This window comes from Rhincodon typus, chromosome 36 (genome assembly GCF_021869965.1).
Source record: "Rhincodon typus isolate 14 chromosome 36, sRhiTyp1.1, whole genome shotgun sequence".
In the NCBI taxonomy this organism is placed as follows: domain Eukaryota; kingdom Metazoa; phylum Chordata; class Chondrichthyes; order Orectolobiformes; family Rhincodontidae; genus Rhincodon; species Rhincodon typus.
In genome coordinates this window covers 19,429,554-19,450,967 of record NC_063367.1, presented here as the reverse complement: position 1 = coordinate 19,450,967, position 21,414 = coordinate 19,429,554, and the positions used below count along the sequence as shown (strand labels likewise).

Sequence of the window (21,414 nt, the reverse complement as noted above, 5' to 3'; positions counted from 1 at the left end):
CAGGACAGGGACAGCACGGGGTTAGATACAGAGTAAAGCTCTCTCTATCGTGTGAAATCCCTGTTTTTTTTAATCCCTGCATTAGCAGTGCACCCGATGTAATACATTCCCATTTTCCACATCAGCCCTCCTCTGGATGATGTGTGAGATTGAAGCTGCATTGGGGCTGTCTATGCTGTGGGGGAACAGCTGCTTCATATCCTGTTTGTTCAGCCCACACCACACCTTGTAGTGGGTTCTTCAGCAATGATTCGTGCAAAAAACAGACCGAGTGGGTTGTAGGGAGAAGAACGTATTATCCACTTAATTGAATGCAATCACAGGAGAAGCTGTAGTGTTGAAGGGGATGGGCTTGGTTCACTTTTCTGGGTGTGTTTAAAAACCTCAATAGGTTGTTTTGTATTTCCTCCTGTCCTTGATCTCTCAGCTCTTGCTGGCCTCCAAATCCTGGAGCATGTGACTGTTAGACGCCTCTCCGATAACAAGTTAAACCCACTGTAAAGCCCCCATGGTACAAAAAAATGGCATGGATAGGGTGAATAGCCAAAGTCTTTCCCTGGGGTATGGGAGTCCAAACCCACAGGGCAAAGGTTTAAGGTGAGATTGTAAGATTGAAAAGAGACCTAAGGGGCAACTTTTTTACACAGAGGGTGGTGCGTGTATGGAATGAGCTGCCAGAGGAAGTGGTGGAGGCTGGTAAAATGCAAAATTTAAAAGCCATCTGGATGGGAACATGAATAGGAAGGGTTTAGAGGGATATGGGCCAAATGCTGGCAAATGGGATTAGATTAATTCAGGATATCTGGTCGGCGTGGACGAGTTGGACCAAAGAGTGTGTTTTTGCACTGTATAGCTCTATGACTCTAATAGTTAGTTAGACTCCAGCTGCAGAATTGGCTACAGCTCTAGCTGCCACACCATTGAAAGTGTGTGAATGCATTGGCGAGAGAGTGCAGAAGGTGTTTACAGGAAACGTTCCGGGAAGGAGAAACTTCAGTGATGAGGAACGACTGGAGAACTTGGGACAGTTTTGACTTTATGATGTGCATTTTTGTCAAACATTTCATTGTCTTGTAGTAGTTTTGTAGCTAAGTTTTTGCATTTCAGCATTAAACCCCTCTTTCTAATGAGGAGAGCCAGTTTGTACACAGAAAGCTCCAGACCCGCAATTAGAGAGTGACCAAATGAAGGGTCTAGGCCCGAAATGTCAGCCTTCCTGCTCCTCTGATGCTGCTTGGCCTGCTGTGTTCATCCAGCTCTACACCTTGTTATCTTAGACCAAATCATCTGTTTCTTTTTATGCTAATGGCCAAATGAACTTACCCAGGTGAACTTCTTCCAAGCAATGCTGTGGGATCTGTTGAACACAATCCCCCAGCCAAAGATTGCAGTCGTGATCTAATTTTGCTGTTGATTTCCTAATAAAAAGCACCTTTGGTGCAGCACTTGTTGCTATTGCATTGATATTGCCAGAGGTGCTGGTGACCATCCTGCCATTAATCCTTCCCTACCCACCCCTCCCACCAGCTCAGTGCACTGAGGGGACAATTTGCAGTAATCTAGGCGAGAGAGTAGAAGTTGCAGTTAAAGAACAGGATTTGGTTTAGCTAACAGTGCCTTCTGTGGTCAGAAACCCTGTAACATTCTTCATCTGATACACTGACCTGTACGAAGTACAAGAGAGCTGTGTTAGTGCTTTGTGGAACGTATGCAGGCAATGGGAAGAGTTGAACTCATTGGCATTGATACCCTGACTAAGCTCAACATTGAAATCTGTTCCTTGTGCCTGCTACTTTCTGGATTGATCCCCAGTAAAACAGCATATGTGCTGGGTTTTAAATTCTGGCTCTTGCAGTTAGTTTTGTGCAGCCATTGGCTTGCTATTACTCTCAGGAGTGTGGTAGCTTTTGATGTCGTTGATTGGAATACCCAAGCAAAATGTTAAGGTCAATAATGTGAAAGCAGCAAGGAAGTAGTTGAAGAGAATATGCAAGACTACACTTGCAAGAAAAAACAGGGAATCTCTCTGTGGCCTCAATATGTATCCCTTGGTTGAAATTACTGAAGCAGATCACATGGTCGCTAATACGTTGCTGTTTGCCAGGAGCGTACTGTGCACAAATTGGTTACTGAGCTTCCTATACTGCAACCCATACAATTCAAAAGTATCTCACCGAATGTAACAAAAGCAAAATACCATTGATGTTGAAAATCTGAAACAAACGAGAACGCTGGAGAAACTCAGCAAGTTTGGCAGCATCTGTGGACAGTGAGCCAGAGTTAATGTTTCAAGTCAGTAGACCCTTCCTCAGAACTTTAGAGAGTGAAGTGAGCAAGTTCTGAGTCATACTGGATTGGAAACATTAACTCTGTTTCTCTCTCCACAGATGCTGCCAGACCTGCTGAGTTTTTCCAGCATTCTCTTGTTTTTCTTTCATTGACTGTAACATCGTTTTAGAATTCAGAATGGCCTGTAAATTAAGTTTTATTGTCTGTTTTCCTTAAAAATCAGGCTGTTGTAATGACATAATATCACACCTGGGTGTTAAAAGCTTATTGTTGGGGGAGGAGAGAGATTTTAAAGACCTTCTGTTGGGGAAATAAGGAAGGGCAAGTGACTGAGCTGTCATTGGGGGAGCACTTTGTGGTGAGCGATCATGATTCTGTTAGATATAAAATAGTTACGGAAATGGATAGAACTGGTCAAAAAGTTAAAGTTCTAAATTTGAGTAAGGCTAATTTTGATAGTAATAGACAAGAACTTTCAGAAACTGGGGGAGGCTATTTGCAGGTAAAGGGACAGTTGGGAAGTGGGAAGCCTTCAAAAATGATATAATGAGAGTACAGAGACAATATGTTCCAGTTGGGTTAAGGGCAAGGCTGATAGGTGTAGGGAAATGCTAGATGACGAGAGAAATTAAAGTTCTGGTTCTAAAGGAATATTATCAGGTACAGACAGTAGAGATCAAATGAATCCCTAGAAAAGTATAAAGCCAGTAGGAGTATATTTATGAAGGAAATCAGGAGGCTAAAAAGGGACATGAGATAGCTTTGACAAATAGAGTTAAGGAGAATCTAAAGAGATTCTGCAAATACATTAAGGACAAAAGAGTAACTAAGGAGAGAATAGGGCACCTTAGAGATGAATGTGATTCTCTATGTGTGGAAGCACGGGAAATGGGGGAGATACTAAATGAATACTTTGTGTCAGTATTTACTGTGGAGAAAGATATGGAAGCTAGGAAACTTGGGGAAATAAACAGTGGTCTTAAAAGATTTCATATTACAGAAGAGGAGATGCTGGAGGTCTTAAAATGCATAAAGGTGGATAAATCTCCGGGACCTGATCAGGTGTTTCCCAGAACTTTGTGGGAAGCTAGGGAAGTGGTTACTGGGGCCCTTGCTGTGATATCTCTATCATCGATAGTCACAGGTGAGGTGCTGGAAGACTGGAGGATGACTAAAGTGGTGCCACTATTTAAGAAAAGCCAAGGAGCTATAGACCAGTGAGCCTCTTGTCAGTGGTGGGTAAGTTATTGGAAGGGATTCTGAGGGACAGGATTTACATGCATTTGGAAAGGTGAGGATTGATTAGGGATAGTTAGCATGGCGTTGTGCGTGGGCAATTATGTCTCACTAACATGATTGAATTTTTTGAAGAGGTGACAAAGAAGATTGAGGGCGGAGTGGTGGATGTGGTTTTTGTGTACTTCAGCAAAGTGTTCGACAAGGGTCCGCATGGTAGACTGGTTAGCAAGGAGTTAGGTCACATGGGATCCAAGGGGAGCTAGCCAATTGAAGACAAAATTGGCTTGAAGGTAGGAGACATGGTGGAGGATTGTTTTTCGGACTGAAGGCCTGCGGTGTGCCACAAGGGTCAGTGCTGGGTCCGCTGCTTTTTGTCATTCATATAAATGATTTGGATGTGAGCATAGGAGGTATGGTTAGTAAGTTTGCAGGTGACACCAAAATTGTTGGCGTAGTGAGCAGTGAAGAAAGTTCTCTCAGGGTACAACGGAACCTTGATCAGATGGGCCAATGGGCAGATGGAGTTTAATTTAGATAAATGTGAGGTGTTGCATTTTGGTAAGGCAAACCAAAAGGTTGAAGTTAATGGTAGGGCCTGGGGAGTATTACTGAACAAAGAGACCTAGGGGTGCAGGTGCACAGTTCCTTGAAAGTGGAGTTGCAGGTAGACAGGGTGGTGAAGAATTCATTTGGTATGCTTGCCTTCATTGGTCAGAACATTGAATGTAGGAGTTGGGATGTCATGTCGCTGCTGTACAGGATATTGTTGAGGCCAGTTTGGGATATTGCGTACAATTCTGGTCACCTTTTATCAGATGGATGTTGTTAAACTTAAGAGAGTGCAGAAAAGATTTCCAAGAATATTGCCGCGACTGGAGGGGTGAGGTATTTGGGGAGGCTAATTAGCCTGGGGCTTTTTTCCCTGGAATGTTGGAAACTGATGGGAGACCTTGCAGAGGTTTATAAAATCATGACGGGCATAGGTAAAGTGAATAGCCAAAGTATTTTTCCCAGGGTGGGGAAGTCCAAAGATGAGAGGGCATAGGTTTAAGGTGAGCGGGGAAAGATTTAAAAGGGACCTGAGGGACAACTTTTTCATGCAGAGGGTGGTGCGTGTCTGGAATGGTGGTGTGTGCCAGAGGAAGTGGTGGAGGCTGGTACAATTACAACATAAGGCATCTGGATGCGTACATGAATAGGAAGGGTTTAGAGGAATATGGGCCAAATACTGGCAAATGGGACTAGATTAATTTAGGATACCTGGTTGACATTGGACAAGTTGGACCGAAGGTTCTGTTTCCATGCTGTATGACTCTAACTGCAAATGCTAGAGATCTAAAACACACAAGAGCTGAAGTTGCTGAAGAAACTCAGAGGGTCTGGCAACATCTGTAGAAAGAGGAACAGAGTTATTGTTTTCATTCTGGAAATGAAACAATAACTCTGTTTCTGTCTCCACAGATGCTGCTAGACCTGCTGAGTTACTGCAACAATCCTTATGTGTTTCTACTATTCTAAACGATGTGCAGAGATATAGAGACCTGAGTGTATACATGTACAGAAGGCATTAATGGTGGCGAGAGCAGTTAATGATGAAACAGACATTATTCTTGGATTAATTAATGTGGGCACAGAGTACGACAGACCCAGGTTCACCTTCCTGTTTTAGAGTTGTGTAATAACAGCTGAACAGGTTTTAATTAGAAATATCTGCATCAGCAGTGACATTACATTGAATTTGTACAAGACGTGTTAGACCTCAGCTGAAGCATTGTGTACAGTTCTGTGCACTGTATTGTAGTAAGGCTATGGATATGTTGGAAAGGGTGCAGAAGAGGTTTAGGTAAATGTTTCCAGGGGCATCTTCAGTTACCAGGAAAGATTAGAGAAATTAGGACTAAAGTGTTCCCCTTGGGGAGGACAAGACTTAGTGGAGGTTTAATAGTAGTTTTCAAAATCACAAGTAGTCTGAACAGAGCGGAAAGGGAGAAACTCGCTCCCAATCAAACAAAAGCAGAAATTGCTGTGAAAACTCAGCAGGTCTGACAGCTTCTGTGGAGAGAAAGCAGAGTTAACGTTTCAGGTCCAGTGAGCCTTTTTCAGAACTGATAGTAGTGAGGAAAAGATGGGAATATATTTCCAGTATCTGCAGTTCTGTGTATTTTTTTTGGTTTAGTGTCCCACTCAAACAGATGGAAAACGAGAGGGCACAGTTTGATAGTGTTTTGTAAAAGATTGAACTGCGAGGTGAGAAAAATACTTTTTCACTCAGTGGGTAATTGGGCTGTGGAACGCACTGCCTGGGAGTGTGATGGTGATAGGTTCATTTAAATCCTTCAAGTGGATTTTGGATGATCATTTTAAATAAAAGCAAATGTGTGGGATTACAGGGAAAAGGCAGGAAATTAACATGAAATCAGAGTTGCTCAATTTGACAGTCTTGTTAGGAGAGATAATGCCTTTGAGATTATAACGTGGAGAAAGTGGATAGAGGCACAATAAGAAACATATAAAAATCTAAGCACAAAAACAGAATTGCTGGAAAAACTCAGCAGATTTTGGATTGTGTGACCCTTCTTCAGAATGACTGAAGTTCACGTGAAGTGTTAACTCGGCTTTCTCTGTACAGGTTCTACCAGACCTGCTGAGTTTTCCCAGCTATTTCTGTTTGTTTCTCATTTTCTGTTTATTCATTCACTGGATGAGGGCAAGGTTGGCCAGGTCAGCATTTATTGCCCATCCCTAATTACCCAGAGGGCAGTTAAGAGTCAACCACAATGCAGTGGGTCTGGAGTCAAATGTAGGTCAGATCAGGTAAGGATGGCTGTTTCCTTCCCTAAAGGACATTAGTAAAACCAAGTGGGTTTCATGGTCATCAGTGGACTCTTAATTCCAGATATTTATTGAGTTGAAATTCCACCATCTGCCATGGCTGGATTTGAACCCAGTCCCAGATTAACAGTCCAATGATATGACCACTAGGTGCCTCCCCTCTGATTTCCACCATCTGCGGTTCTTGGGTTTGTTTGTTTATATTCTGAGCGGGCTTGACAGAGTTTCCCCTTGTGGGAGAGTCGAGGATGAGAAGGTGTAATTTCAGAGTAAGGGGTTGCCTGTCTAAGAGAAGGGATGAGGAATTTCCCCTCTGAGAATAGCGAATTGGCAGAATTCTTTAGCCCAGAGGGTTGTTGAGGCATGGCGATTAAGTATATTCAAGGCTGAGACAGACAGATTTATAATCAGTGAGGGATTTGAAGGTTGTGGGGAAACACAGGAAAGTGGAACTGCAGATTGTCAGATCAGCCATGATCTCATTGAATAGAGGAGCAGATGTGATGGGCTGAATGGTCTCAGTACCCTGGATAATTCCCCTGGTCTTCTCGGTAATGATGTGGCATCTTTTCCTTTCACCGAAGCAGGCATTTGGCCCTATTGTGACACCAGAACTCCCTCGATACATCATTGAAGTTTTGTCCTGAGTTTTTACGTGCAAGTCCCGGAAATGGGACTTGTCTCTGAAACAGAAAGTTTTCGGTTTGATTGTATTGCCCACTGTGCTGCGGCTGACGTGGGTAAGATAGATGTGAGGCAGGAAATGCAAGCCAGAGGTGCTAGGGTTACCCAGCAATGAGCGATACCTGTCTTTGGAGGAGTATGCAAGAGGCAGGGACCATGCCCCCTCAATCCAGATGATGAATCGACGTTGGGAACTGTGTGTTGGACTGACTTGGTTGAGTGCTGCCTTTTCCTGAAGTAGCTGGATTATCCATTTGCTGTTTAGATCGGGGTATTCGTGCTTATAATTGTCACGCAGGAAAACGGCTGCAGTTCAGTTGAGGAAAAGGGCAGCTGTTGCTGTTGAGTGCTAGGTTTGTTTGCTGTCTAAGGTTTCTGGCATCAAGAGGTAATAAAAACATTGACACCTGGGGAGGTGCTCGAAAATAAACATTGGGGAGGCGATGGCCTAGTGGTATTATGGCTGGACTGTTAATCCGGAGACCCAGATAATGTTCTGGGGACCCAGGTTCAAATCCCGCCACGGCAGATGGTGGAATTTGAATTCAGTAAACTATCTGGAATTAAGAATCTAATGTTGACCATGAAACCATTGTTGATTGTCAGGAAAAACCCATCTAATAACCTTCAGGGAAGGAAACTGCCATCCTTACACGGTCTGGCCTACATGTGACTCCAGACCCACAGCAATGTCGTTGACTCTTAACAGCCTTCTGGGCAATTAGGGATGGGCAATAAATGCTGCCGAGCCAGCGATGCCCACATTTGATGAATGAATAAAGGAAAAAAAACTTCTTGATTTGTGTACAGATAGGTGTAACCTCGCTCAAGTGAATTTTTGAGGCCTCAGTTGTTCCAATGCAAATATTTTCTTTGTTTTTCTTTCGTCTCCTACCCTGAAGGCAGCAATCAGGTGGTATACAAATTGCTCTGGCAGCCCTGAGCTACCTCACCCAAATGGGTAGCCTTTGTAGGTAAGGGAATAATTGTGGGCCTCACAGTGAAAACTCTTCCTGAGATACACTTGGGACATTTGCTCCTCTCTAATTACACGTTTTGAATCTTCTCTGTTTTATAATTACCTGTTGAGAGAATGTTGCTGTTTCTGAAATGGCTACCTGTAACATTGATTTGACCCATGCATTTGAAGTGTTGAGCTAAAGTGTGCAACAAGACTAAAATTGATTTGTATGAGAGTTATGATAGGGAGTGTAATCCTATCATAAAAAAATTGCTTTGGACCACTTGAGCCTGTAGAGGTGTATCTGTGGATTTTCTGTTCCCCAGTTGTCTCTGCTCCTGTCACTGCAGCAACATGGCCAGCCTACAGACTGACTGGTCTTGGACCCTCTGCAGGCCCTATTGCATCGCTCTCTCTTTAAGATACTGCTTTAAAATGTAATTCCTTCACTAAGCTTTGGTCACCTCCTGTGGCTGGGTGCTCAGTTGTGTCTGAGGGCACTCCTGTGACATCCCTCGGGTATTTCACTGCACTGTAGGGGCTATACAAATGCAAACTCGCCCCTGGAGGAGTGCAGTTTCAAAAAAAAACACAATTGAAGCCAAACACCATCAGGAATAAAGCCTACTTTATCTTCATGTTATCCGCTACCTTAAACGTTCACTCCCTCCACGCTGTTAACAGCGTGTGCTCTATAGAAGATGAACTGCAGCAAGTGACCAAGTTTCCTTGAACACTAACACAATCTCAAGTGCAATAGAGTATGGACAATAAATGCTGTCCTAGCCAGCAAACCTCACATCCCATGAGAGAGTAAGTTTGAAAAATAAGAACGTGTTTTCCAAATCTGACTTGGGAATATATCCTCACTTCACTGGCTCTGGTTGCAAATCCAGGACTTCCTTCCCTGACGACACATGAACCACCGCGGTCCAAGTACTGTTACAAGGAGGCAGCATTAACAGAAATACTGCAAATTACTCCACGTTCTCAAAGAAACCCTGTAAAATGCACATTCCTGAGGATCTCCTTTCAAACATAGGCACAGGATGGGGGTGGGGAGTGGGGGATGGGGGGGTGGGGGGAACTCCCTGCAGATTGGGGAGCAGTTATGTAGTGGTTATGTTACTGGATTAGTAATGCACAAGTCAAGCATAATGAACCAGTGGCATGAGTTCAAATCTCACCACACCTGTTGAGTTGGGAGGGAGATCTAAATGCAATAAACCGAATAAATCTGACCCAAAGGCAGGCTGGATTGTTGGACAAACCCATGTGGTTCACTGTCGGGACAGAATTCTGCTGTCCTCACCTGGCCTGTTGCACACATGATTGCAAGCCAGCCTGCGATGGGGTAGACTCGTAACTGCCCCCTGAAGTGGCTTATGATGCCGCATAGTTCTCGTAAATTTTAATAAGTGATGGCCTAACGGATTGTTCCGAAGATGGAGGCACTAATAAAAAGGTTTTTTTTTGGTGATATCTGCAAATCCAGTGGAAGAATGTGTTTATGTCACAATGTGCCCGTGGCTGGTGAAGCATGGAGTGAGACCCTGGTGGCAGCGTTGAGGAGGTGCGTTAAGACTGCAGCAGAAAGTTGGATCCTTTTTAAGTTTCTTTCGTAATTTTTAAATTACTCAAAATGGTGCCATTGTGTGGTGACAGTTTAAACTTTTCACTATTTTATATTAAAAGTGTGTGACAATAAATGTTTCAGAGATAGTAGAAACTGCAGATGCTGGAGAATCTGAGATAACAAGGTGTAGAGCTGGATGAACACAGCAGGTCGAGCAGGAAGGCTGACGTTTCGGGCCTAGACCCCCCTTCTTTTCTGAAGAAAGGTCTAAGCCCGAAACGTTGGCCTTCCTGCTCCTATGATGCTGCTTGGCCTGCTGTGTTCATCCAGCCCTGCACCTTGTTGTCTCGGATTCTCCAGCATCTGCAGTTCCTACTATCTCGTATTCCTATACCAATCCAGATGCCTTTTAAATGTTGTAATTGTACCAGCCCCCACCACTTCCTCTGGCAGCTCATTGCGTACACGCACCACCCTCTGTGTGAAAATGTTGCCCCTTAGGCACTTCTTAAATCTTTCTCCTCTCACCTTAAACCTATGCCCTCGAGTTTTGCACTCCCAAACCCTGGGAAAAAGACATTGACTATTGACCCAATCCAAGCCCTTGTGATTTTATACACCTTGACAAGGTCACTCCTCAGCCTCTGACGCTCCAGGGAAAATAGTCCCAGCCTCTCCCTATAGCTTAAACCCTCCAACCCTGGCAACATCCTTGTAGATCTTTTTCGGAACCTTTTTGAGTTTAACACCACCTTTCCAATAACAGGGAGACCTGTTCTAACTGTAACTGACTGTTCCAGATTGCTATTTCGTAGAACACAATGCAACAAGAAATAGGAGCAGGAGTAGGCCATTTAGCCCCATGAGCCAGCAATCCCATATACCATAAGATCATGGCTGATCTGTCATAGTGCTACCCTTGTCTGTCTTGTGTTGGTTTCACATGTCCACTGTTGGTCATCTACAACCGCTGTGTACCAGCCACCCTCTCGCAGTGCCGGCTCGGTCTCCCTTTCTGCTGTCCTGCACGTTGTCCTGTAAAACAGACCTCCACTGCTTTTCAGCTCTGTTTAAGTGGTCGAGTTACTAAGATGTTTATTTTCGGATGCCTCTGTCCAAAGTTCTTTTTGCTGTTGTGATTTCAAGCACCTCCTTTTGTCTCGATGGCTGTTTGTGAAATTTTCGTTTTAGCATCCACGATTCAGAGAGCTCGGTTCTCTTGCACAGATTTTCACTTGGGCCATGATTAAGATGCGCCTCACTCAGCGTTGAACATACTCGATGACTCAACCTCTGCTGCTCCCGGGGAGAAGGCTTGCAAAGATTAACGGGTCTCTGAGAGGGAAAAAAAGTCCTCCTGATTTCCATATTAAATCGGAAGCTCCTTATTTTGAAACTGTACCCCCTCATTCTAGTTTCCCCAACCTGGGGGCGGGGAGGGGAATGTCCTCTCAGCATCTAAACCTGCAGAAAGCATGGTGGGGTGTCAGTCAGTGTAGACTGAGCTCAGCTGTGATGCTTTCCACAGTTGAATATCTAAGCACTGATAATGAAGGATGAGGGAGGTACTGAAGATACCTGATGCCCCGGGACCCCAGCTGGTGGAGAAAAGTGGAAAGTTCAAAGGTATCTCTGCTCAGCTGTTTTGTAATTAATTTTCAGTTTTTGTGTGTATTGGGGTGTGCTTGACTGAGAATTCACGTGACCGATTGAACAAAATAACCTGTTTCCATGGCTGGCTGAGACTCGGTTTTTATTCACTGATGTAAGTTGAATCCTGTTGTTGCAGATGAGAGCCTGCTTAGACACAGTGCGCAAGCTTCTCATCAGCAGTCAGCACAGAGCATTAAATCCCAGGCCTGTACATATGCCCAGTACGTGCGTGTGGGCGGGAGACCAGAGAGAAGGGACTGGGAGGCCGCTGTGTCACATACAGCCCTGACCTGGATTTGCATTGCTTGTGATTCGGCACTCTGTCACTAACCTCCTTGCATGGCCAAGAGCTCAATCTAAACTGGATGGGCTCCGTGAATCCTTTTGTTTTTATCATTCCCGGGTCGAGGGTGTCACTAGCTAGGCCAGTATCTGTTCACCAACCCCGGTTGCCCAGAGGGAAGATGAGAGTCAACCACATTGCTGTGGGTCTGGAGTCACAATGTAGGCCAGACCAGGTTAGGATCTCTGAATAGGAAGGGTTTAGAGGGATGTAGGCTGAATGCCATAGGGTCTGTTTCCGTGCTGAATGACTCTGACTTTTTGCAGTCGGAGGGATTTGAGAGAATGCAAGGAAAGCACAGCAGTGAATGCTTAATTTAGTTTTAAACCAAACTTGCGAGTGTTATAGATAAGGCTGCAATTTGTCCCAGTGCTTCCCTCCCCATTGCAGTAAGAGGTGAGCCCCACTGCATATGGTGTGTGATGTGTGATGTGAAGACAACCAGTTTACATGATAAAGATCTTCTGCTTTCAGTGTTTCGTGTTGTGTAAACACTAGTGAATAAAATGGAACTGTTTGAGAATGTTTGCTGTATAGTAACTTCAATTGAAAGGGGACAGTATCATTTCTGTTATCTAGACTGAAATACACTGTGAGTGAATCCAGCACAGTGTTCTTTGTTTTACTAACTTTGGCCTTGCTTAACCATTACCACTTCATTTAACTGCTCATGACCTTGGTGCTGTGCATCACCAGGACCTGGCCCTTCATCTAGATTTTTCCCAGTCGAAGAGCAACAACTTGCATTTGCGTAGTGCCTTTTGAAAAAGTACAAAGGTTTTGGGGCAGATGGCCAAATGCATGGTTCCAAGTAAGGTTTTAAGAAGTGACTTAAAGACGGAAATGGAGACGAAGAGAGTTTGAGAGCCTGGGGTCAGGGCAGCTGAAGACACGGTGATGAAACTGGGGAATGTGCAAGAGGCTAGAGGTGGAGGAAAACAGACTGCAGGAGATCAGAAATTGGAAGGGGCATGGCTGGGGGGGATTTGAAAACAAGAGTGAGAATTTTAAGTATTGGTTAGTGCGGGTCTTAGGTGAACATGACCTGATTTGAATTAGCCGTAATGTGGATCTGGGATGGACAGGGTCAGAAATCACATGACACCAGGTTATAGTCCAATAGGTTTATTTGAAATCACAAGCTTTCGGAGCGCTGTTCCTTCATCGGGTGAAGTGTTTTGTGACTTCTGATCTGAATTAGAGTGCGGGGGTCCCTGATTTACGAATGTCTGACTGGGTAACGCTGGTACTTGGGAATGAGATCCCATACAGTATGTAATTTTAAATGTCCAATTCACAAACATTCCTGTACATGAGTAGTTCCTTTACATTGTCATGCATTGTGTTCTGACTTGCATACAAATCGACTTGCCAATGGACTCCATTGTGAACCCATGCACGGTCCAGGGACTGTCTTTATAGGAAGCAGAGTTTTGGATCAGTTCAATGTTCTGGCGGTTATTAGGCTGACGAAGAGTCATTTAGACTCAATGCTAGCTTGCTATCTCTCCATGGATGCTGCCTGACTCACTGTGATCTCCAGCATTTGTTGTTTTCTATCAGAAATGGATCACAGTTGTTATCATCAACCTGCCATTGTTGGCTTGATGGACCTGACTAACCCCACCAAACCTGGGACGCTATGCGCTCGTTTGGCATTTTAATTTGCAAAGTTGGTGCTTGTTCCTTCAAATTCCACGCCTCCTTTTTGCGAATGTGAATCTCGTTAGGTTCCAGATTAATGCAAGTCTGGCTCATGACATTTGGACTTTCCATTTTGCTTTTATTAGTCAAGGTAACAGCTGTCCTGGCTGCTTAATCAGAGTTTCAGGAAATATACAATTAACTTGGAAAGTGGGTGTTATTTGGATCTTTATATTTTGAACTCTCAACCAAGTTAATTTGGCAGTATTTTCATTCCACTTTCCCTCTTTCTCCACACTGTGATGATCTGTGTGTCTCCTAACTTCATCCTGCTCATATCCATCTGCCTGTGGGGCTTAGTATTGTTTTTGACGCAATTGATCTACAGAGGAATCTTAGTTGTGTTCTTGGACAGCAATTGCTGAGTAATCCCGGGTGTACAAAGAATTACACTAACAACCAATTTAATATCATCAGTCGGGCTTGCAACGTGGTTTATTTACAGTGGCTGGAAACTGCAGATATTCATGCGTCAGAGGCACGTCCTCTGCCGGGAAAAGGAATATAATGATGCTGTCAACTTAAGTTATTTTGTCCTGTTCTTGCTTTGGAGAGGATGTCAGGTAGAGGCACCGAGCTAGCTAGCTAAGGCACTTGAGTAAACAACTTGGGAGACCTTTGGTTTTTTTTCTAAACAACCTGAATGCGTGTGGCCAGCTCTCTGAGATTAGGATATCTGGGGTTTGGTTTCTCGGTAGCATCAGAAGGTACTGGGATCTCACCAGAGTTGCAAGCTTCAGTGAATGTCTCGTGGCCACTACTCTCTCTGAATATTCTCTTGATGTTTTTTTCCCTCTTGGATGGGAGAACCGCATTTGAGAGTCTGTGTCTGAACTGTCTTTTTTTGCCAAGGAGTTTGTTCATGTAATGTTACTATATTGCAACAGTCAATTAGTAATAGTTACTGTATCTACTATTCTGTTAAGTTTCCAATCTAGTTAAGTTATTCAAAATTCCTCTTTCTTTGGTTGTATTTTAACTACTGTGTTTAAATAAATTGTGTTTTTGCTTAGTTTGATTGGTTGCATTGCATCTGGAACAGACATTTCACATCTGCCTTTTAAAAATAAAGAAAGTTAGGGGCCAGGCTGCCTACTTAAAATATTTCAAGAGGGTCTGATCTGGTCTATAACGCCAGGCATCATGCCTTTTCTGATTTAAACCAAAACTTGGCGATACGGATTCCTTGGTGCATTCCCTATAGCAACAAGTTGGATTGTCAGCCAATGAGCACCCTTTCCTGATGCACGATGAAGTTTGGCATTCTTGCATCTGTCCTGGGGAGTGCAAGATGACAAGCTTTCACAGCAAGCCTTTTCTTTCACAAAAGTGGTATCTTTAGTTGTGATGGTTAGTGTAGGGTGTGAGGGGGATTGATGTGTATTAATGTTATGAGGTACTATAACGGACCCTCTGTTTCCCTTTCAGTATGCAGTGGTATGGATATCAGGAATCATGTGAGTGACCTTCGGCAGCTGGAGAACTGTACCATAATCGAAGGCTACCTACAGATCCTGCTCATTTTCAACGGCAAAGCAGAAGACTTCCGCGCCCTCCGATTCCCAAAGCTGACGGTTATCACCGACTACCTGCTGCTATACCGTGTCTACGGGCTGGAGACTCTGAGGGACCTCTTCCCAAACCTCGCTGTCATCCGTGGAATAAACCTTTTCTTCAACTACGCCCTGGTCATCTTCGAAATGATTCACTTGAAAGAGATTGGGCTGTACAGCCTCCAGAATATCACACGGGGCGCCGTAAGGATTGAAAAGAACCATGACCTCTGTTACTTATCCACAATCGACTGGTCCTTTATTCTGGATCCTGTGGAGAATAACTATATCGATCGGAATAAGCAGCAGAGCGAGTGTGGGGATGTTTGCCCGGGAACCATGGAGGACCAGCCGCTCTGCATTAAGACCAGTGTGAACAACCAGTATAACTACCGCTGTTGGAATGCGAACCACTGCCAGAAAGGTAGGTTGTGATTATTCACCGTTTGAACCCCAACAGCACAGTCTTGGCATCGCCTTCCAAGCGTGTCCCTGGCTGAACGCTCTTGGTCAGATTCCATTGAGACGCCACAATGAGAGTTGTAGCGCCTTTGAAATTTCTGCGATGTTCTGTTTTACTCACTACGGTTAAAATCTGCATTAGCCAGCACCCTACCAGTCAGAATTTCCTAAACCTCCCTCTCCCCGCAAGGCTTCACTCCCGTGTAAAAGAATCTGATAAAGGTTAACGCAGTTTTCCCTCCACGTGTACCCTCTGCCGTCTAAGTCCAGCTGTGTTTGAATTGGATTTGTGCTATTACCAATGAGTTAACCAGTGTATTCCATTCACCAACACTGAGAGAGCCTGGCGATAGAAGTGTACCCAGAGCTCCCTGCTCCTGCATTTCATTGAGGAATATTTTCGTATGTTATTATTCCAGAAAGTTAGATTTCTGTTGGCTCAGTCTATAATATACAGCTGGTCCCCTGTCGGTGCTGTACAGTTCTGTCTGTGGGAATTCCTGGAGGGAGCTCTGTTTGAGCTGCTGAGTCAGTAAACCAAATGTCCCAACTCAGAAGAGACATGTTATAGAACTTTAAGCATGTGCGACCACAGGGACCACTCTTTGACAGATGTTTTAGTTCTCACTGCTGTTTTGTGGCACTCTCTGTGACTCCTTGTTCCTAGCTCGCCTGGCCTGCTCTGGTCTCTCAATCTAGTTTTCATTCTTCCTGAGTGAGAAGTGAGCATGGGGTCTCACTGCCAGAGTGGAAGTTGTCTCCACTTGACAGCTGCCCAGGATCACTTTCCAACAGGGGACACCACTGACTCACTCTGTATCAACTAACTGTGAAGGCCTCTTGAAATGCAGTGGTAATGACCCAACCTCTGGGCCAGGAGGCTTGTGTTCAGGTCTCATCTGCTTCAGTGGCATGTCATAACATCTCGAACAGGTTGATCAGAAGTATCCATAGGTGACACAGCGGTCTGCAGAATGGATTACGAAGGCAGTCAAAGATTTCTATATTGGATGGGCGAAGGGTTAAGGTCAAGGAGAGTCCCATTGATCACAAGATATGAGAGTCCAAGGACAAGGTTGACCTGTTTAATGAGTGAGGATCCATTGAGGTGGGTTTTGTGTCCAGGATTGGAATTGGCATTAGAGTGACAGGGTATGGAAGACTTGCTTTAAGCAGTGACCAAGATATTTTTAATGTATTTTCAGCCTGATAAAGTGACTGAAAGTCTTTTTGTTTTATAAAGAGGCACGTCTAGACCTTAAGCAACACCTCAATATGTCTCCCAAAAAAAATCTCAGGTTCCACATACACCTAACTATTTAGAAGTGCAATGTATATCTTGTAGGCAAATATTTCTGCTGTTTCGTGTGCTGTGTATGATCCCCCAAATGTCTCTCTGATTCTGATTATTTTACAGAGAAATGTTGATTGACCCAGCTTCTAGTCAGGCCATGGGATTATTCTCTGTAGCTTCTTTTTAAATAAAAAATATTGTGTGTCATTGCGAATTGAATCTTGATATAAAACCAGAAAATGCAGGAGAAACTCAGCAGCACCTGGAGACCGAAACAGAGTTAACCTTTTGAGTCTTGTTATTTCATGAAAAATGGCTGAGAAAAGGAGTTTTTAATGCCGTAGACAGGGAGGGGAGGTGGAGGAGGAGGTAGAACAGATGGTAAGGGTGTCCAGAGCAAAAGACAAAAGGATTGCTAATGGTGATGAAGGAATGCTAGAGATGTAGAATGAGTGTAAATGGTAGGTGTTCCTCCAGTTTGTTTCTGATTTCCAGCCTCTGCTGTATTTTACTTTCATTTGAACCTTAACATGCTTGGCTTGTAATCTGAAACAATCTGTCTTACCTTAATGACCATGCTCAGAATAATCATAAGCAAACATGACTGCACCTGCATATACAGTAATGGAACAAAGTGTTTGAGAAGATTTGTAGCTCAGGTTGTGGATGAGGTTGTAGACTTGCTCGCCCAAGCCGGTGGGTTTGTTTGCAAACCCTGCTAGGTAACATCGTCAGTGCGCTCCAGTGAAGTGTCGGTGTTCTGTCCCACTTGTTATTTATATGTCTCAGTTTGCTGGGGTGGTTGGTATTACTTCTGGATTTGTTTCTCAGTGGTTGGCATAAGGACTCCAGCTCTACATGTTTGTTAACGTCAATACACACGGCTAAAGAAGGCCACCAGTTCGACTGGGACAACGTGGCCATCCTAGGACAAGCCAAGCAAAGACACGCACGAGAATTCCTGGAGGCCTGGCACTCCAACCAGAACTCCATTAACAAACATGTAGAGCTGGACCCCATTTACCAACCACAAGGAAACAAACCCGGAAGTGATGCCACCCACCCCAACAAACTGAGGCACGTAAATAGCAACAAGCGGGACAGGACACCGACACTTCACCGATGATGTGATGATGTTACCTAACAGGGCGACGAAATGTCTGCAAACAAACTTACCAGCTCGCGAGGAAGTCAACTACCACAGTAATGGAACAATCCTTTCGATAGAATTTGTAGATAGTATTGAATACGATCTTTCTTCCTCTTTGACAAAGCACTGGTTTTTGCCAAGGGTTTTCAATGTGCAACATAGAACTGGTCCGCCCGAGGAGGGTGCCCATGAGGGACTATGTAAATAGAATAAGTCACACACAAGATTGGGTTATAAAACTGAAATCTAATTGTTACTTCTGCAGATGTCAAAAATCATGATTTTTAAACATCACTAGTTCCTTGAAAGTCACAGGTAGACAAAGTGGTGAAGAAGGCGTTTGGCACACTTGCCTTCATTGGTCAGTGCATTGAGTATAGGAGTTGGGAAGTCATGTTGCAGCTGTACAGGACATTGGTGAGGCCACTTTTAAAATACTGCATTTAGTCCTGGTCTCCCTGCTATAGGAAGGAAGGGTGCAGAAAAGATTTACAAGGATGTTGCCAAGGTTGGAAGGTTTGAGTTGTAGGGAGAGGCTAAATGAGTTGGGTTTTTTTTCTCTGGAGCGCGGAGGCTGAGGGGTGACCTTTTATTGAGGTTTATAAAATCATGAGGGCCATGGATAGGGCGAATTTTCCCTGGGGTGGGGGAGTCCAAAGGTTTAGGGTGAGAGGGGAAAGATTTAAAAGGGAGCTGAGGGGTAACTTTTTCATTCAGAGGGTGGTGCATGTATGGAATGAGCTGCCTGGTACAATTACAACATTTAAAAGGCATCTGGATGGGTATATGATTAGGAAGGGTTTAGAGGGATATGGGCCAAATGCTGGCAAATGGGACTAGGTCACATTGGGATGTCAGGTCAGCATGGACACGTTGGACTGAAGTGTTGTTTCCGTGCTGTATGACTCTATAACTGTGACTTGACCGCCAAAGTGAAATTGTAAGCTCCAACTTTGTCTCTGGTTGGGTTGGTTCAGTCATAGTTGCTGCACACTTGGTGGTTCCTTCAGTTGCCTGGGCCCCAAGCATTGAAATTGCCTCCCTATGTTGCTGTACCTGTTTGTCTCCTTTAAGACACTACTTAAATCCTACCTCTTTGACCAAAGATTTGGCCAACTGACCTGGTATTATCCTATGTGGCCTGGTGTTGATCCTCTTTAGTAGTACTGCTGTGAAGTGCCTTGAGATGCTTTGTTTTACCTGAATCCTAAATGGTTTTGAAGTGGTGGACGTGAAAAGGATGTTTTCGCTTGTGCATGAGTTCATACTGCAGGGACCCTGTTTAAAAACCAAGCGTCTCCCTTTTAGGACAGAGATGAGGAGAAGCATTTCCTCTGAGGATTGTGTGACCCTGGAACTGTCTGCCTTGAGGTGGTGGAGGCGGTGTCATTGCATATGTTTAAGGCAGAGGCAGATCGATTCCTGTTAGGCAGAGGAATCAAAGGTTATCAGTTAGGTAGATAGGTACGTGGAATTCACAACACAAGCAGATCAGCCACCATCTTCAGGAATGGTCAAGCAGGCTCGCTGGGCCGAGCGGCCTACTCCTAATTTCAGTGTTCATACATTGAAGGGGTGAGATGACCTTCATGACGATGACCAGGAATTGTACACAAGGGTTGGGGCTGTGGAAAACTGTTGTAGCTCTTTCTGTCAGCTGTTTAACCCTGTGTTTCCTTCCTTCCTCCCTGTGAGGAGGAAAGGTCGTGTGAGAGATTAATGATTAACAAGCTGAAGAATGGGTGTATTCTAAGAAAGGCTGTTTAGAATGCACAGTGCTGACGTTCTCACTGGCTCGGCATTCGTTTTGATGTCAGACGTGGTGTTTTCCCAAGGTTTTGTAATTCGAGAAGCTTCCTGCACTCCCTACTTTGGGAGCAAGGCACAAAATGGTGATGAGAGGGCTCCCACCGTTCACCACACACACACACACACACACACACACACACACAATGTTACCTTCCATAGTTACTGGGAGACCGGCCTTGCTGAGGGATTACACCCTGACCACTGTTGTCCCTCTGACTCCTGAGAGAAATAGGTACTGTTCATCTTGCAGCCTGTGTGTCGCAGGTTCTCCTCATTCCCATGGCCTGACCCTGCCCACTGAAAATAGCGTGAGTCGCCAGGTAGCAGTCGGAGAGTTTGCACCTTGGCTGTGTCCTCATTATTTATTGGACACACTGTCCTGGCTGACATCAGGTTAGTAGAGTAGACCACTTGTTCTTGGCTTCAACACACCTGCTGTAGAGCCAGCGTGCACATCCCACTCCAGACTGCTATCGAGGGCTGGCTGTAAATTGTGCACATTAGACTGTGACGCACTATGCAGTCAAGCAGCTCCCTCCAAGCGGGTTGGGCTCATAAAAAGGATGGCAGCATTGGCTGAGGCTGCAGAGCTGCGATCCAAGCTAGGTACCTCAATCAAGCCAGTACCTTGAGTGAGAGAAGGGGGGTGGGAAGCTGGGATCTTGTTGAAATGTGTGTAAGAATGAATTACAAGTGGCGTTTTACTGCGTGTGATGTAACAGGATCCGAAATGACAATGAATTGGAAACTGCATTCATCACCTTCGTTCAAACCGTTGGACATTCCATTGACCAAAATCTAATTATCTAGAAAGCAATAGATAAGATCTCAGTATCAAGTATTTAACATTGAGTGCTATTTACACTACACGTTGTGGCTGTCTCGGTGAGAAGAGGGAATACTGGCCTGTCCTCTCGGCTTGTCTAAAGTTCCATTTATGTCTGCACTGGCCTGTGGCCATATAAGGTGTACTTGCTCACACGGGCTACATAGATGCTGTATCTTTGACTCCGTTCTGTTCGTTGAAGGACATGAGTTTTTTGCTGGAACCTTGACCCTTTTGATCAAATTCATGGTTATAAAAACATATGCATTCAGTTGCATTAACCTGTTTCCATGGTGATTTGATCAGCAACCTTTTCCTGAATGAGCTGTCTGCAGTTTTGTTTTTACACTGCTGCATCCTGTGCTCATCGCAAAAGGATACGGGTTGGGGAATGGAATCATATACTGGGTGAGGCTCTCTCTACACCGTTCCCAACAAGCACTCCCAGGACAGAGACTGCATGGGGTTAGATACAGAGTAAAGCTCCCTCTACACTGTTCCCCATCAAACACTCCCAGGGACAGAGACAGCACAGGGTTAGATACAGAGTAAAGCTCTCTCTACACTGTTCCCAACAAACACTCCCAGGGACAGAAACAGCACAGGGTTAGATACAGAGTAAAGCTCTCTCTACACTGTTCCCAACAAACACTCCCAGGGACAGAAACAGCACAGGGTTAGATGCATCGTAAAGCTTCCTCTACACAGTCCCTATCAAACACCTCCAGGACAGACAGCATGTGGTTAGATACAGAATAAAAGCTCCTTCTTTACTGTCCCCCATCAACCACTCCCAGGACAGGGACAGCACGGGGTTAGATACAGAGTAAGGCTCTCTCTATACTATCCCCCCATCAAACAGCCCCAGGACAGGGACAGCACGGGGTTAGATACAGAATAAAAGCTTCTTCTTTACTGTCCCCCATCAAACTCTCCCAGGACAGGGACAGCACGGGGTTAGATACAGAATAAAAGCTTCTTCTTTACTGTCCCCCATCAAACTCTCCCAGGACAGGGACAGCACGGGGTTAGATACAGA

At 44.6% G+C, this 21,414-nt stretch overlaps 1 protein-coding gene across 1 annotated transcript in view; it reads left to right on the top strand.

The window, feature by feature from the left end:
• The window catches only part of igf1ra (insulin-like growth factor 1a receptor), a 255,113-nt gene that overhangs the window by 29,506 nt on the left and 204,193 nt on the right, over nucleotides 1-21,414 (top strand). Inside the window, exon 2 of the mRNA XM_048617169.1 lies at nucleotides 14,710-15,258. Within this exon, the coding sequence (XP_048473126.1) occupies nucleotides 14,710-15,258 (549 nt within the window). The remainder of the gene's footprint in view (nucleotides 1-14,709; nucleotides 15,259-21,414) is intronic.